Genomic DNA, 18,131 nt, shown 5'->3' with positions numbered 1-18,131 from the left:
CTTGGGTTTACCTTGTACTGACACCGTGCCTTTACCTTGGCTGCTGCGCTCCCAGCCAGGAGGTTAAAGGATCAAAGTGCAATTAAGCAGTGACTTCCTTTCCCTATGAAAGAGAATCCACATGCCCTCTCCCATGAAACTGACCCCAGAGATGCCCTTTCTCCGTGGCAGCTTCCTCCAGAGATGATCAGGTTTAAATGCCAAGTTCACCAGCGCACAAACCCCCCAGCTAAACATTGTCACAGCATATTCCAATGACATTCATAATATGCAGCACTTGTGATAAGAACCTGTGAGTGCTGATCACCTCTCCCCGCTGCTGCTCCTTCAGTCTACAGCTGACATCAAGCACTCAGCATCACCCTCTCTTGACAAGCAGCAGACCTGGGAGCTGTTGTTAACAGTGTGACTAAAGAATTCACAGCAGTTTCTTAGAAACTGCAGTAATTGCTTTTGTTTTGCTTGAAAATAACAGCAAAGAAACCCATTCTTTGTCATTGCACTAATAAACCCCATGAAGTCTAAAATGAATATTAAACAACTGTCGCTGTCAGACCGATACTATCATGCTCATGGAAAGAAATGGATCGAGATGTCAAAGCATTTTGATTGAGCTGTTACACGAGTGAAACCTGAAATGGTCAGACAAGAAAAGGTAGCAAGAGACTAAGTTGAGAGAGCTTCCATTTTCAGTTAAAAACAGCTGAAAACTTCATTTTTTCTAACAGCTAACTGTATACACTGTGAGTCTCATGCAGGTTAATAAAACTTACTCGAAATCTAAATGTATCCTTAATAAAAAAGTGTTCAGAGATGACGTTTCTAAGCTGGAGAGAAAGCAATCGGCGCCACAGCTACAGCTTCAAACCTAGATGAAGGACTACAGGATTTCATTTACATGTTTGCACAAAACTGCCTTTTCGTTTTCAGCTACAAGTAGTGAAGATCCAAATTTGCTCTCCTGGAAAAGAAAAACCCAACCTCAAGTCCTCGATCCTGCACCTGCAACTCCTTGGAATGTGGTGAAGGAGCAGCGGTGGCCTCACACGGCTGACTCGCCCTCCAGCCCTGCCGCAGACTCTCCTTTGCGTGTGAGCTTCAGCACGGGCGGCTTCTCGGTGCTCGTGCCGTTGGCCTCGGTTGGCTTTGGAGGATCAAGTCCCTTCTGCTCTTCCTTTGGCTCCTCGTTGACTTCAGGGTAAATCACCAAGAAGGTGGCTGTCAAAAACCCCAGGAAGGATCCCACCGAAGCCACCACAGGAATGACCCTGACGGTGCCGACCGCGTCCACCACGCCACCGAGCGCGGAGGCCACGAGGATCTGGGAGATGTAAACCTGACAGGACAGAATGGCGCAGTCTATGCCGAAGCCGCGCTTGGAGTTCCCGGGGCTGTGGTGGATGTACTGGAAGGAGACAAGAAACATGTTTAGGAGGGAAAACAATGGATGAGGTTAAACCAAGTACCTACACAGTACAATCGTCCTCAAGTGGTCATCTTTGTGCCACCCTTGTGCAACATCCAGAGCAACAGCCTCCTTATCTACTTAGCATTGACCTCCTCATCTCGCACCAAGAGGCAGATATTTACTGGGGCACAACTAGCATGAATTGGCTTCAAGATTAGGTTTTGTAAAAGGAATTTACATTAAAGAGTTGGTAGAAATTGTTTTTATGATTCTAAAAAGGAATCCCCATCCAAATGCAGGAACGTGTTAAAACAAATGCTCCTCCTGGAATCTGTAATCCAAATGGAACAGTGCTAAAGAGGTGAAAAAAACCATGTTCTTGTTTCCAGCAGAATCAGTTTGTCTTCCATCTCCCCAAACTTATAGCTGCACTTCCAGATTCACCTCAGTATCTAAGACTGTGAAAAAACTGAGTGATGCTAACATAACACATCAGAAACAGTAGTAACATCTAGGTATATAATACATACTCCAGTAGCTATTTAATCTCTCTTCATCTATCATATGCACCCCAAATCTTGTTATACCTCAGCACAGGGTTCAGCAATCATGACCCCACTGAGCCAACTTGATGCTAACAGCACCTGATTTAAGCAGCAGCTCTCGTTTGGTTGAAGATGATTCTACCCCCTCTACTCTGCTCTTCAGAGACCCTTCTGAAGCACGTAAGAAGGACATGGAGCTGTTGGAGCAAGTCCAGAGGAGGTCACGAGGATGATCAGGGGCTGGAGTAGCTCCCATATGGAGACAGGCTGAGAAAGTTGGGGCTGTTCAGCCTGGAGAAGAGAAGCTGTGTGGAGACCTCAGAGCAGCTTCCAGTGTCTGAAGGGGGGCTATAGGGATGCTGGGGAGGGACTCTTCATTAGGGACTGTAGTGATAATGACAAGGGGTGATGGGTTCAAACTGAAACAGGGAAGTTCAGGTTAGATATAAGGCAGAAGTTCTTTACTGTGAGGGTGCTGAGGCACTGGAGCAGGGTGCCCAAAGAAATTGTGAATGCTTCATCCCTGGCAGTGTTCAAGGCCAGGTTGGACAGAGCCTTGAAAACATTCCACGTACCTGTTTAATATCATGGTATTGTCCCAGAAGTGCATAGGGGCAGTAGGAGATGCTCATGGAGACTATTCCCATAGTGCTGATCATTATCATGGTGACGTACACATTGGGGAATATAGCCATCACTGCAGTGCCAACACAGAAACCCAGCGTGCCCAGGATGTAGATCACTTTTATACTAAGGTCGTAGTTGTCCAAGTATTTCTGCAACAAGGCTGTGGAGATGAAAAATGAAACATAAAAATCAGTTTACTCAGAGAAGTTCTATGGTATTGATTGTGTATTGACAGGTAGATATGCTGTTTAGGACTAGGGAATAAATGAGCTCAGAGACTTGCCTTCAAGTCTGAGGCAGAACAAAATGCTTTGAAATTCAAACATACCATGGTTCACTCAGTCCACCTTGCCTGTTTATGAACTTTATCAGTGCAAATACACTCTGAGCACAGGTTCTGTTTCTAATGCAAACACTTCTCCTAAGCAAAGCAATCGGGTAGTTGATGTTTATAGCCACACATTTCAGTTTGTGCTCAGAAACAAGCTGCCCACATGAACTTGGACATGTCTCAACACAGAGGCAGTCCCAACCATGCTGATCTGTGGTGGGGACGTGACTGCATATGTGCTGCAAAAGGCAGAATGTGCCAAAGCTCTCAGGTTCAGAGCCTGTATTACAAGCCCAAACTGTCTGTAGCCGGTTTATGTTACTAGAGAGCATGAAAGACTTGCCAAAATAGGTATTTATAACTTGGATTTTAAAACCAGGTTTTGAAAAACCCCTCTCACATATGCTTGAATCTTTTCACAGGCATCGTTTTAGTTTCCTGATGACTAGCTAAATGCCATCCAACATCCTTTGATAGCATTTTGTGCTTTATGCCACTTAACCCATCTGTTCATATTTCCACCTCTACATTTGGGCGAGGATTTTAAAGATTCTTAAAGAAGCCCCCCCCATATGACCATGTATTTTCCAAACTATCCTTCATCCCAAAGGAGGCTGATGGTAACTGAAGCAAAACTCTTTTTCCCTTGTGAATGGATATTTCCACTGTCTGATTGTGCAGCCTCTTACCTGAACATACAGCAGCAGTAGCAGCATAAATGACCAGTCCCCAGCATCCCATCTGAACTCCAGCATTGTAGGCGTGTAACTCAGTTGAGTTAGAAGGGGCCTGCAGCAAACACAAGCACAAACCCATTGTGATGAGAACATCTCAGAAATGAATAACCAAAAGCAGTTTTGCCAGTGGTAAGTGTTCCCTTACCTTTGGATCCCCCTGAAAGATGACCTGTCCCATGAAATCCGTATAGAACACAGCTTCAGCAATGATAGAAAACCAAGTTAAGAGGTGACAGACGCACAGTCTCAGCAGCTCCTTTGGCATCTTTAGCATGGACAGCCACAAGAGCCTGACAGTGGTTTCGGTCTCCCCCTCCTCACTCTCTGTGTCTCCACTTGAATTCGTCGTGCCACTCTGATTCCTGTGTCTGCACCTCTGTCGCTGCCACTTCTGCATGTCGTAGATATCGTTCATGCTGCGTGAGGACTTGATCAGCACGATGGCGTTGGCGCGACGGAAGCGATAGCGGTGGGAGCCTATCTTGCCATAGTAGGAGAAGGTGTACGATGGCTGACGGTAGAACATGTGCCGCCGCCGCCGCATGGAGTTCGAAGTGCTGGATTGCTTCATGCCTATCCTAGCGTGTCCGTTGAGGAACTCTTTTGGTAGGGAGCCATTGATGTTTGGGACTTTATCTTCATTTAGGCGATTATCAAGCAACATGTCCTCCTCTTTCTCATTGTCCCTGAGGAAAGCAGAGAAGTGGTTGAGTTTGGACTTCATGGTCTCTTGGCTTGTGTTGTGGGGAGTGTTTGGATAGGAACCATCCTGAAAAATGGAGGGTTCGATGTCATGCAGAAAAAGCAGCTCTGATTCAATTTCCAATGTAGCATCGGGCATGTGTAGAACCGAGTCACTCTTGCTTCTCACAATGTTCACCTCGAGGAACTCCATACTGAGATCATGCTCTGACTGAACCTCATCGTGGAACATGGAGGTTCCATACGGCTCTTCCTCACTAATGACATTCAGTCGGTTCACGGGGGCAAGACTACCGCTGAGTTTGACACTGGAAAGGGTGTCTCCTTCTTCATCAATCCTGTCCTGCTGAGGGTTATATTGCTCTTCTTCAATGCTAAAAAGGTGGAGAGCAACGGAGACAGAGAAAATAATGGCTGCGAAGAAGAAAAGGACTTGCTCTTGAGACTTAAAAATATCACCCAAGAAGGTCTGTGTCCAGTCCAGCCCTCCTAACATGTAACCAATTGCTCCTCCAAGACCTGCAGAAGAGAAAACAATCAATTCAGTCACACTGGATCATCAGGAAGACTTGACAGCTGCAAAAACCATATCGACTAACTCCATACCAGCTGAAAACGCATGGATGTTAAGGGCCATGTCTTGTTCTTCACTGTCCACCACATCCAACAAGTACGCCCGAATTGGCCCTTCTGTTGCATCGGCACAGAAGTCCAACACCACAACACCAAGCACTGTGAGAACTATTCCAATGGGCTGTTTATTCGGGACATCACCGATAGCCAGACCTAAGGAGAAACAGAAGAGGGATCTGAGCATGTTGTCCCAAAAGGGAAAAGTACTAAGAGCAAGTTTAACTCCTTAAGAGAAAGGTGGCCAACATGCTCACTGGACACAGTCCTTTACAGAGTAAAAGGGCAATTTCAACTCTTTGGCACAGCTTCATGGAAGGTGTGGAACAAAGATCATATTCTTACATTTGTAATACGTAAGAAATATGTTTTGCAGTATGTTGTTTTAAAAGCATCTCTTAAACCTTTCAGAGCATTGGCTATTGACAGCCTTGTTGCCATGGTGCCCAATAAGCAGTGGTCACAGTACACCAGGATAAATGTATTTCAACCCCTTCATCCCTCTCCTTGCTTATTCATATTTTCCAGATCACTTTTATAAGCTGAAACAATATGAAGGGATTTTGCACTGCACAAAGCATCAGCTGGCTTCTGTTGATAGCAGGGGATGAAATGCTTTTTGTCTGCTGAGTAGAAAGGCAGCATTATTGTACAGCTGGGGAATTTGTCATAAAATAAACCACTGACAAGCGCGTGAATTACTTGGATCAGGGAGATTTAGAAGTTACACATGCAACACTGATAAAACCATTAGGGTAACTGATGAAAATGACTGTGGAAAGAGATGAAGTGGCTGAGCTAAAAGAGCTGATTCCTTCATATCCAATCCTCATTTATACCAAGGCCTCTGAATGCTGAAGAAGTTCAAACGTGTTACACACGCAGTTGAATATTACAAAGGAAACAGCAATGGTGTCCGTACTTTATATTTTCTGGAAACCTGAACAATGCATACTGTGGAGAGAACAAGGGCTGAATAAGATCTATCCACTGGTGTTCTCCTGGGACACGATTGTAATACTATTAGGATTAGCAAACCTCTTTTATTGCTTTATCGTATTGTACCTCTGCTCTAAATAGTAGCTCAGGTGCTGTCTTACACTGACATCAAGTGCTGTCTTATGCTGATGTAAATGCTGGTCTAAAGGAAGTGTCCCTGCCCATGGCAGGGGGTTGGAACTGCATGATCTTTAAGGTCCCTTCCAACCCAAACCATTCTGTGATTCTATGATGCTGAATGTTAGTGGCAAACCTTGATCTTCTAGGATGGAAGAGATCTAAAGAAGAACACAGAACAGCTATCACTTCAGTTCAGTTCACTCCAGGCTCCCTTGGGAGAGGCACAGCAGTGTTTAAAGTGCTTTTCAGAACAGGGTTTTCCTTCAGAATCTACCACAACCAGATCCAGGAATGGATGCACAAAGCCCTCAGCTCACTTTTGCAGTGCATTGCAACACCCCCTGTGTTTAAAAGAAGTTTCATGGCACAGGAGTACCACTGGAGTACCTGGAAAGCACAGGGTTTCTGGAAAGCCGTGCACAGACTGGATTACTGTGCAACCAAAAAGTAGAGAGAAATCACAGACAGTATTTTTGTAACCTTATTACAAGGTGAGATACTTCAAAATAAGCCCATAAACTGTGTGTAAGGTTTGCTTGCCATCATCAATGGCTCAGACCTAAACTACTGTGTGGAAGAGCTTCCGATCAATTAAAATCTCATAACGCAATCTAACATCCTGCATACATCTGGAGGAGGAGGAGTAAGTCCTGGAGACATCACAATACAACTGATACCATATGAGAGCAATTCAAATAATTAACATCTATTACTTGGGGAAATTAAACCAGAATAAGTTAAATGTCATTCATCTGAACAGTTTGTCCATTGCAGAGAACTAAACCCCGTTATATGGCATCCAAGCTCCGGCTTTAAAAAGCAAACATGCTGAGCCAAGGTAATGTTGCACTCATTTCCCTCCGTCAGTAAAACTTTTTGACAATGGAGCTGCATCCAGCTCCCCAAAAGAGAGAGCCAAGAGGATATTATTAGGTGCTAAGTTCCTTTCATTTGCATCAGTCCAACCATGATGTAAACAGTTCCCCAAATGTACTTGCTGTCATCCCTCCTACTCCAAATTTACAAAGACATTGGAGATTAAGGTCTGTAGTAAACTACGTCCAAGGGAAACTATTTTTACCAGCTTTGATGGGGGCTCAGGAAAAATGATTTTCCCACATGGTTTTTTGATAAACAAATATTAACTGTGCTCTGGACTCTTTCAATACCAGCCCTAAGAAAAGCACCACAAAAAGTGAAAAGATAATTTCTGAAATAATGCTGGAAACAGGATGTGTTGCCAGATATGCATTAAAGGGAAAACGGATCACAACAGGAAACATTTCCCTGTGAACAGGTTGCTACAATTTTCCCATGTCAAAGATCGACCAAATTCATCTCAGCCACTGCAAACATTGTGCTGGCAACCATTGTATTAACTACGCTGTATTACTAGTTACAGCCACGACTGCACGACCCTCAGCACAGCACCCTAACGTTAGAGTAAGGATAAAACCACGCAAGGTGCATAGCTCAGATGCAGTGATTTCTAATGATTTTAACACTAAACACAAGTTAAATTGACTGCGTATCGTTATCTTAACTTCCTACATCAAAATCTGACAGCAGGGGTGTCAGCAGGAGATACATGCAGGTGATTTCCTCATTATTTACCTATAACAGAACCATTAAGGAAAAGTGCAACTCCAAAGAGGACACCAATGCAGAGAGCAAGAATGAAAGGCCGCCGGCGGCCCCAGCTCAGCGTGCAGCGGTCACTGGCCGAACCTATAAGCGGAGTGAAGATCAAGCCCAGGATGGGGCTAAGGAACCACGTGAGGCTGTAGTATTGTTCAGGAAGACCTAAAACAAAGACAAAAAGGGATTTTAAGGTTATGTGCTAGACATCAAACGTTATACCTTTGAAACTGTAAACTGATCAGTCATTTACCTGCAGTAAGTTCTCTCCCAAATGAACCACTCCCTAAAAATTTCTTATTAATAGGTACAAAATAACAGCTAACAAAAGCACAGATCATTTAGTTCTCAAATACCTGGGCAATAAGAAGAGCGCAATAGGTATATTTAAGCTACTGAAATACAATAGTCAGTGATATATACAACAGTGGAACCATGAGTCTACATTAGCTACTACTGACCAAAATCTGCTGAATTGTACTGAGTGCGTTGCATTTCTTTTGATTGGGGCAGGTAGGGATGGCCTCTGTGAAGCACCAGCAGCCATGGTTGGCTGTATTAGAAGCCAAACAGCTTTGTTGCATCCTCTATCCACTTGTGGACTATAAACCCCACAATCTTTGGGATGCTCAGGAAGCCTTCAGCACTTGGTAGTCATATACCCATATCCCATTGTCTACACAACTTCTAACATTCAACAGGAGCTGAATATTACAGTTCATCTAAGACCGTCACCATAAAGAATAACGGACTGAGAATGATGGACACGACTCAGCTGTCAGATGAAATATCCCCTTTCTAAAGGGGACAAACATATTTACTTACAGATTTGAACAACGGATGACAAAAGAAAAGCACACTGTTAACCTCTAGAGAAATCTAAAACAGCTTATATATCTCTGATATCCTTGGGTTTTTTTTCCAGATCTGAGGTGACTGTTCATAGGGTCAGATGGAGACAAACTGGATTTATTATGTGATATTTACCCAGAAAAAGCACTTTGTAACAAGTTGCTTTTAATATCTATTTTAACAACAACAATTTAACGTTTTTATCATCATATTTTAATAAGAACTTCTGGAGAAGGAAAAGCCCCAAAGCCTGCTCCACACCGCTCCAGCATGGAGAGCAGTGGCCTGCAGATGGCAGCCTGGCCCAAAAGAGCAGCTCCACTTGCGTCCTTTGAGATCTCTTGCTTTATCAGCGCAGGTCAGGTAACCACTCTTGAGTTGTTTCGTTGCAAAGCATTAAAAACAAAGCAATCCATTTCTTGCAGTCCAACTGATGCCAAGACTGAAAATCTCAGTGTCTTCACCCCAGGAAGGAAAACCATTTATTATTCAAACCCATATTTGATTGAGTGTGAGTAGGATTCGACCTTTGCTGGCAAGATCAACCTGTACCTTGTGCTCCCTGTTCAGCACATGGAAGCATCTATTACCAAGCAGGATTATATCAATCCCTGCCCAAAATAGCCTCTGCTGCAAATTTGGAAGTCTAATCTCCTGCTGTTTAAAGTATCATCAAATCTTGACTAACAACACTGATAAAAAAGATTTTCCCGAGACTGTTGTGCGCTCTGCGGTGATGCAGAGATCATGTTATAGGAAAATAACCTGGTTTTGTGCCATGAATAACAAATTTCATCATCAGGATTCAAAATCCAGGTATAAAGCCAAGGTCTCTGTGATCTGACTCAATGGAACTAGATTATCATTAAGGTCCTTCCCAACCCAAATCATTCTATGAACAAGCTAATGACAACAACTGCCTTGATGAGTACAGAGTTAGTGAAGAGATTTGCCTCTTCTGAACCTGCCCAACCCATGGTTTTGGACTAAATTTGCCCATGAACACCCTGCCCATGGAGGAAGAGGATGGTATCACGTTTAGGCCACCTTTGCTTGTTAGAGGCAGCCGAAGGCCTGTGCCAGAGGCCAACACAATACATTGGCACTTACCACGTAACTACTGACTCACTCCCTTTGTGGTAGGTTGTAGATTCCTAGGAAAGGGCTGTTCCCATCACGGTTCAAACCACTACCTCCTGCTTAGTTTTTCCAACTGTTAGGTGATGTCTTGGCTGACATGGAAGGTACAGTGAACATTAATAGCAGGGGTTATTAGGTTTAAAGCCTTGTTGAAGTAGCCATGGTTGTTAACAGCATTCCTCCAGACCCCAACACCCAGCTTCTTTAACAAGCACTATCCTAATCATAGGTACAATCAGAAAGCCAGTAATCCAAATAACAGTGCAGGAAAACTTCCATCTCTCTGTGTTTTAACACAAACTTCACCAAGCTCAACAGCCCTCCCAAGCCCACAAGCAGGGTTGGGCACTGCATTTAACTGGCACCTCACCTGCTCCAAGATGCTAATACTGAGCAATGCCTGAGCTGGCATACGGATAGCGGGAGCTTCTTAAAACAAATCGATGGGAAAGAAGAAATATTTAGTTCAAGAGAAGCAAAACCAAATGGTTGGCAGGTTCTGATGCATTTAGAAGGAATGATTTTTCTGCAGGACACATAAGAAATAGCAACATGTAAATATTCATCCCATTTTGCCTCCACAAAGATGTCCTCTTGAGCAGCAGCTACACGCTGGAGGTTGCTATTGTGTGATGCCAAATCACTGCAGTCAATCTGTTCTAAACAAAGGTGGAAGCTAGAGCTTAACCAACATCACTGATCTTTACTTATCGTAGTGATCATCAACATCTGAAATAACTTGGTGTCACATCACTGCAAGAGGGCTGTACACTGAGAAAAGACATTTCTTTGCTGAATTATGTTGTGACTTGTGAATTACGAGCTGGGACATCTGAGTCGAGCTCATCCATCAGCAAACACTTGTGAGGCATTGAGAAGGCTCTGCAATAAATCACAGTCCTTTTCTGTTACTAGCATTACAAGCACCCTACTCTCTTAGATAAATAAACAACCTTAGACAGATACATGTAAGTAAAATGGGCCCAGTTAAGAGACTCTCTTTTAATACTGTAACTTTCATTGAGACAAACAAATTGTTTTAATGGAGACTATGAGCAGAAACAATGAGAAAGCATTTATACAAAAGGAACACCCGGTGTCTATCCAGGGACATGGGGCTTGTACAACTCACTGTCCCTCTGTCCTTCAGAAGGACGTCTACAACAGCATTTCTTGGTGGTGTCCACGGATTTTAACCAAAAAAGTTCTGGAAACACTTAATCCATTTAAAATGATGATTCAAAATGAGTTCTGCAGAGAATGAAACCCTGTTTACAAATGTTTTTCCTTCAACTGTAAAACCTGCCTATTCTAAATCGGAAAGATGGGGATTTTTTATGCTTTAGAGCCTCAGTTCATAAACTCTCATTAAAAATGTTCTAAGATAATTAAAAGATTGACTGACCTTTACTGCCAGCATTATTCTGACTTCAATACTTGGAGGATCAACTTTGCAATTCAAAATCAGACGCCAGCCTTCATTCTAGTTCCAATTTTACAGGCCAGTAAAAGAAAGGAAACCTTTCTTTTTACCCAACCTCTGTTCCATGCCTACAGTCAGGGAGTCTTAAATCTTTATCTTTCCATGTATGAGTCAGAGGAGAGAGATGGAGATGCTTTCTTGAGAAGGCTTTATTTTTCCTGATTGCAAAGGGTGATCTTCCTATCATCTAAATACTATAAATAAAAGCCTAAATCCAAATATTTACCCTGAAAATGGCTTATTTTACAGAAGAAACAAATCTCAGCGATTTCAGAATGGAGCTTTTGGGATGGAGCTTTTATGGAAGGGCAGAAAGGACACTTATAAACCCAAGAACATTCTGTTTGGAGATCCTTCTTTAGACAAACCACTTTGGTATCTTTTATTGAACTGCTCTTCAGCAACCCAAGTGTCTATCTTTAGAAAAAGAGGCCATGATAAAAATCTATAAAGATATTAATAGCCCAATGCCAAAAGAAATGGAAGAATCTCTAAAAAGCTTTCAGTGCTCCTCCAAGTAAACAGGAAAGGGATAACTTTCAAGTGAAACACAAGCAATTCCCACAGAATTGCTTGTGGTTGGTAGGAGCCATTGACCTGAGGACAACCTGCTCCTTCTCCTGCTGTAGAAGTCATGCTATAGACTACTTCCACAACCTAAGTGACAGGGCTCTTACAAATTGCATTCCAAGTGTAAGCTAGCAGTTTATAAGATCATCATCTGTGTTTTATATACAGCTATGCAGAATTCAAACTAGCTATCATTTATTAAAGGAAGTGTATGGCTTTTCTGTAAACTGTGGTACCGTCACATTAGTTGGTTACTCAAGTGGAAAACTGAGTGGGGTTAAGAGGAGATTCCTGGTGGGAACCAGGTACACATACAAGCTAAAGTAAAAGAGCACAGGAAAAGTTGATGTGCCAGCAAAATTCCCTCCTGATCCTGACAGCAGACTCTTCACCTGAACAGTATGGGCAGGCAAACACAGCAATTGTTATAGCAATGGGTAGTCAAGTTAGTTACCCAAAGCTTCCTTTTGCATTTGCTTTCTATATCTTATTTCTTATCTACTGATAAGCCATAATCTATTCAGTCAAACAAAACTCTGTGAGATAACAATTCTGGTCCCTAGAAGAGCCTCCTCTCGCTGTATAGATTCAGTTGTCACCTCTCACGTTATCATAGAACAGTGAGGGTTGGAAAGGACCCCAAGATCATCCAGTTCCAGCCCTCTTGCCATGGGCAGGGACACCTCACACTAAACCATGTCACCCAATGTTGCTGGAAGCCAGACGTTTGGAAAGCTCACAGCCACATTCTACAATGGGTCTTCCAAGAGAGAGCTTCCAAGGCACTGGGCACCACCTCCATGGCCCACGAAGCAAGACTTCAAAACATCCTTGCAGATGTTCTTCATAAAATTCATGCTTCATGAAGGTGCTCAGAAGGCTGGAAAAGCTCCACTCTGGAGCCAGGCTGAGAGAGCTGGGCTGGCTCAGCCTGGAGAAGAGAAGGCTCCTGAAGGGGAGACCTTAGAGCAGCTCCAGTGCCTGAAGTGGCTACAAGAAACCAGGAGAGGGGCTTTGGACAACGGTCTGTAGGGACAGGCCAAGGGGAATGGCTTTAACCTGCCAGAGGGGAGACTGAGATGAGCTCTTAGGCAGAAGCTCTTCCCTGTGAGGGTGCTGAGGCACTGGCACAGGGTGCCCAGAGAAGCTGTGGCTGCCCCATCCCTGGCAGTGTTCAAGGCCAAGGTTGGACACAGGGGCTTGGAGCAAGCTGCTCTAGTGGAAGGTGTCCCTGCCCGTGGCAGGGGTTGGAACTGGATGAGCTTTTGAGGTCCCTTCCAACCCAGACCAGTCTACTATTCTGTGATTCATACTGGCAGTGTCTACAGGACCTTCATCACTGCAACAGCAGGTTTGCTTTAGCACTAGACATTTCACATAAATGGGAAAGTTCCAGGCAGACAGAGGAGAACTCCAACCTCAAAATACTTTTTTCCCTTAAAAGAGGCTGTTCTGGTTTTAGTATCTTGAATGTCTGCATATGTGATATGCATATTTGGGCTGGCTTGCAGGATTTGGCAGTAGAAGCAAAATAAATAAGCAGACTGAAAACTGAAATACTTAAACAGATTGTGTGTATATATGTGTGTGTGCAGGTGTATATATATATATATATATATATATATATACACACACATATATAAAAACAACACAAACCCCCTAAGTCTTTGCTGCCTCACAAGACTGAGCTCCAGTAATGAAACTTTATGGAAATGATTCTGCACTCAGCAGTTGAGGAGAGTAATTACATATCCTAACTGTTCCTTTCTCTCTATAGATATATGCTGCTATACCTACAGAGCTTCACCACTTCATACAATATATTAAAATGGAAAGACAGTTAAGAAGGTATCCAAGCCATGACAATGAGTAGAAATGAAGAGATAAACAGAGTATCTGGACACCAAGAAGCTCCTTTTGATGCTCCCATCTAGCAGCAAGGAGTCAAGAGGCAGTGTGCGTTGGCTACAGTGATGTGCCCAGCCCACAGCCCTGCAGCATCCAGTCTCTGACGTGCACAACAGATGCAGGGACGCTGGTTGTGACTGGATTTCAAGGCAGTACTGCACAGCAAGCTTGCCTCATCCATATAACTGCCTCACCACAACCTCTTACAGCCAAATTTGAAACGTCCCAACCACTGAGAGCTGCTATACCTACCTGGAACAGGCTATAACTAGGCAGGGGCTGATTTGGGATGGCCAAGGGAAATAACACAGCATACGCCTTTCCTAAAGGCTGCTGAGCCTCACTCACAGACTCTAAGGCCAATGCAGCTGCATCCCATTACCAGTTTAATGCTGCTCTTTGATTTTGCCTGTAGTTTTCCACCCTCACTGGGTAGCAGCAGCTCGAACAGTGATCCCCATCTGCCAACTTGGACAAGTAACCTGGTGGCCTCCTGGGGGAAGAATAATAACTGGAGGATTATTATTTAGCCTTTCACTGACAGCTAATCTGAGGAAACACAGAGGAGGGGGTAAAAAAAAGCCCCATACTGGATAAACAAGGTTAGTATTTGTGCTGTGAACTGAACACGGAGCAGGTCACAAGGCAGGCTCCGAAGTCTCATACAAATCAGTGAGAAAAAGAGCAAAACACAACAACAGCTTCTGTGAGCAGCGGCGACTTGCCACTGAGACCCTTGTAATATGGCATTTCCCAGCCAGCTACAAACAAACAGGACACTGGCTTCTAGTAAATAAGGGTTTGTTTTTTCCCAGACAAAAAAAAAAGGGCCCAACAATAGTGGGACCAGCAGCGCTCACGGTTCACAGGAAATGCTCACTGTGTCACCATCAGTCTAAGGGCTGTGTGAGGTCACGAGTTACATGGAAGAAAGATTAAGTCACATGCGGCAGTTTCTATTCAAAACCTCTTTTTGATAAGTTCTATTGGGGGAAAAATAGTTCTTTATAAGCTTAACAATAAGATCTGATATGGGAATAGGATGCTAAGCTCCTATTTTCATTCGGCAGAAATCATCACCTAGAGACTTGTTTATGCACTTGAAAGCAAACACCATACACATTTCGGAACCAACACAAGAAGCTGTCGTGCCTTGCAAACAGTTTCTGTTCCACAGTTTCATCCCCGCGTGTTGTTAAAAATATCCCCCATTGATCTGTTTAAAAATGCATTGCTTATACAAGCTGCTTTGTTTAGACTATGATCTGAAAGAGCATGGCAAGCTAAAGCGATGCTTGTCAAAAAGCTGTGAACAGTCAGAACCCCACTATCTGCTCTACCACAAGGAACCAGAACAAAATCAAGCTTTTTAGCTATAGAGGAATGGGGATTTCAGATTGCAGCTGCAATCATTTCATAAATACACCTCGATATCCACTCCCTTATATTTAAAGCAGAAATAGAGTAGCCAAACGTTCGGGCCTCCCAGCTGCATGCCAGTATCAACACAAAACTTCAACCACAAATCCTTTTGCTTCTTGCTATCTCCCTTCAGGTTTTAGGACTTCCAAAGACTAAGAGCTCGTGTGGGACTCTGAGCTGCCAAAAAACCCATAACTGAGCCAACATAAGTTGAAGCAATGCACTGGAACTGGCGTGACTGGTGGTCCAAGCACTACTGCAGCGCAGTGAGCAACTGTATGTTGAGTTTATTGCACCTGTGAGAAACCAGTTTCTAACCTCTGGATTGAAATAAGAAGCCTGACTAACAAAGAAGGGATATGAAAAAGTTCAGTAATTTCTCCTGGTGCCCACCACCATGATTTGAGCAGCTTCCAAATGTGGGAGTATGAGCTTTTAAGAAGGCAATGATTTTGAGTATTGCTTGAAAATTACAGAAGTCTGATATCATATGAGATGAGAGAGCCTCTAATTTACAACCCTAATGCTACAGTCTCTTACAGTTGCTGGTGTGAGAAGACATTGAGGTGCTGGAGCAGGGCCAGAGAAGGGCAACGGAGCTGGTGCAGGGCCTGGAGCACAAGTGTGATGGGGAACAGCTGAGGGACCTGGGGGGTTCAGTCTGAAGAAGAGAAGGCTCAGAGGGGACCTGATCGCTCCCTACAACTGCCTGACAGGAAGCTGGAGTGAGGGGGGGTTGGTCTCTGCTCCCAAGGAACAAGGGATGGGACAAGAGGAAACAGCCTCAAGCTGCACCAGGGCAGGTTTAGATGGAGCTGAGGAACAATTCCTTCCCCAAAGGGTGCTCAGGTATTGGAACACTCTGCCCAGGGCAGGGCTGGAGTCACCGGCCCTGCAAGTGTTCACAAACCTTGCAGACGAGGCCACAGTGCCATGGGTTAGTGGTGGCCTTGGCAGTGCTGGGGAACAGATGGACTTGATGATGTTAAAGGTCTTTTCCAACCTCATTGATTCTATGATTCTAAGACATGAAGCCCTACAACTGGGCTCCATTTTATGTGAGTTTTACCTTCATTACATTACTCCTGCCCAGCCTGTATGATAAGGTAACACTTGCTCAAGCCATGTGCTTCTTCAGAAGTGACTCTGAGCAAGCCACAAGGCTCAGAGTAGTTGCAAAAGCACAGGTGGAAGAACTCAAAACCGAATCAATACTATGAGGGCTTTAACTGCTGCTAACTTTCCATGTACAGATGACAGCCTGTCAAGTTGTCAGGCATCTTTACTCACTCAGTGTCTCAGAAATGACCTATTGCAATAAACACCACAAAAAATGGGAGCAGTATCCAAAAATTATGTTCTCACTGCTAAAATTCACATCCTGACATTCTTCTTGTGGCTGTCAAAGAAGAGCTCTTCTGCTTAGCCAGCAACACTCACAAGCTGTCAGAACACAGATACATCTGACAGTTCAGACTCTGCAGTCTGAACATACTTTTCTGGAGCACAAACTATCACCCACTTGCAAGTAGTTTGTTCTCTCCTCTGCCCCCCGTTTAGCTCTTGGCAGCAGGGTTGTGTGCACAATGCAGTACTGCTCCAGAGGATGAGAAGTGAGGATGCGGCTGCCTCCTCGGTGCAAAAGAGGAATTAAGTTGTGGGATATGAGAGTGGAGGGATAAAGGATTCCTCCATGTGGATGGGGTTATTAGCACTGAGGGGAGCAATAATCAAGAGAAAAAATAATTAACAGGAATATTACAAGGACATAGAAAGCAGCACTGTGTGCATTTCTGGTGTACCCAGAACACGGAGCTGTTGTCCCAGGACATGGAGCTGTTGGAGCAAGTCCAGAGGAGGCCACGAGGATGCTCAGGGGCTGGAGCACCTCCTGTATGGAGACAGGCTGAGAACACTGGGGCTGTTCAGCCTGGAGAAGAGAAGCTGCATGGAGACCTCAGAGCAGCTTCCAGTGTCTGAAGGGGGCCTACAGGGATGCTGGGAAGGGACTTTTCATCAGGAAATGCAGTGACAGGGCAAGGGGTGATGGGTTCAAACTGAAACAGGGGAAGTTCAGGTTGGATATAAGGAAGAAGTTCTTCCCTGTGATGGTGGTGAGGCACTGGAATGGGTTGCCCAAAGATGTGGCGAATACTCCATCCCTGGCAGTGTCCAAGGCCAGCTTGGACACGGTCTAGCATGAGATGTCCCTGCCCATGGGGGGCTGGAACTGGATGCTCTTAAGGTCCTTTCTAGCCCAAACTATTCTGTGATTCTCTGGCACTTTGAAAGGACTCACATCCAGGAGCAAAAGGCAAAAACTCCTTTCCAAAGCTACAAGCAGAATTCAGCTGCAGCCCAGCCTGTACGCATCAGGAAAAAAACACTAGACTAAAGAGGCACTTTGCAAGCAAGAGGGCTGGAGCACTCTCTGTTTTCCTGTTCCAGGATGGGGATCCACTACCTCTGCATTGCTGCAACACCCAAATCTTCTACAGCAGCTTCATGCCTTCATAATGCACCTACATCTTTGCACCTACATGACTGCTGACAGTCACTCCCTGTCAGACAGACAAGATTTTAAATGAAAACTGGATCTAGATTTGAGATACACGAACAAAACATTAATAAATATTAAAAGGATGAATTCAGGTTAGAGATGCTGCAAAAACTGCCCAGCATTTCCCTCAAACTTGTGTTCCTCATTTTAAATTTCCTGAGTAGTTGGATGCCAATTCTTACAGCAGAAACAACTTCCAGAAATTTGGAAACTATTCCAGCTGGTAGTACATGCCTTGCCTACAAACCAGACTAGAGCCACCCGTTTTGAAAGAACAACTAAACCAGTACTAAAACAGTGCTTCTGCTCTTCAACAGCATCAGCACAGAAATATTAATGTGGCGTTTCACCTACAGAGTCCTGGAGGTGTTTTTAAACTGTAGGAGAGTAACATCCCCTTTCTGGCAAAGCCATTCTGCCTTAGAGTAGCTTTCGAAATGACCCATGTGATAGCAGGCC

At 44.1% G+C, this 18,131-nt stretch overlaps 1 protein-coding gene across 4 annotated transcripts in view; it reads right to left on the bottom strand.

Moving 5' to 3' along the window:
* Nucleotides 1-598: 598 nt before the first annotated feature.
* The window catches only part of SLC45A4 (solute carrier family 45 member 4), an 84,121-nt gene continuing 66,588 nt past the window's right edge, over nucleotides 599-18,131 (bottom strand). For all 4 annotated transcript variants that reach the window (XM_057429756.1, XM_057429755.1, XM_057429754.1 and 1 more), the window contains exons 3-8: nucleotides 7,714-7,902; nucleotides 4,957-5,136; nucleotides 3,794-4,869; nucleotides 3,601-3,700; nucleotides 2,529-2,740; nucleotides 599-1,405 (exon numbers count right to left, since the gene is read on the bottom strand). In XM_057429756.1, the coding sequence (XP_057285739.1) occupies nucleotides 1,043-1,405; nucleotides 2,529-2,740; nucleotides 3,601-3,700; nucleotides 3,794-4,869; nucleotides 4,957-5,136; nucleotides 7,714-7,902 (2,120 nt within the window). In that variant the 3' untranslated portion in view covers nucleotides 599-1,042. The remainder of the gene's footprint in view (nucleotides 1,406-2,528; nucleotides 2,741-3,600; nucleotides 3,701-3,793; nucleotides 4,870-4,956; nucleotides 5,137-7,713; nucleotides 7,903-18,131) is intronic.

Source organism: Pezoporus wallicus, unplaced genomic scaffold (assembly GCF_028554395.1).
Source record: "Pezoporus wallicus isolate ANWC-B61680 ecotype Strahan unplaced genomic scaffold, APGP_CSIRO_Pwel_v1 contig_7545, whole genome shotgun sequence".
Lineage (NCBI taxonomy): Eukaryota > Metazoa > Chordata > Aves > Psittaciformes > Psittacidae > Pezoporus > Pezoporus wallicus.
The sequence above is the reverse complement of the archived record's forward strand: the minus strand, read 5'-3'. Positions and strand labels throughout refer to the sequence as shown.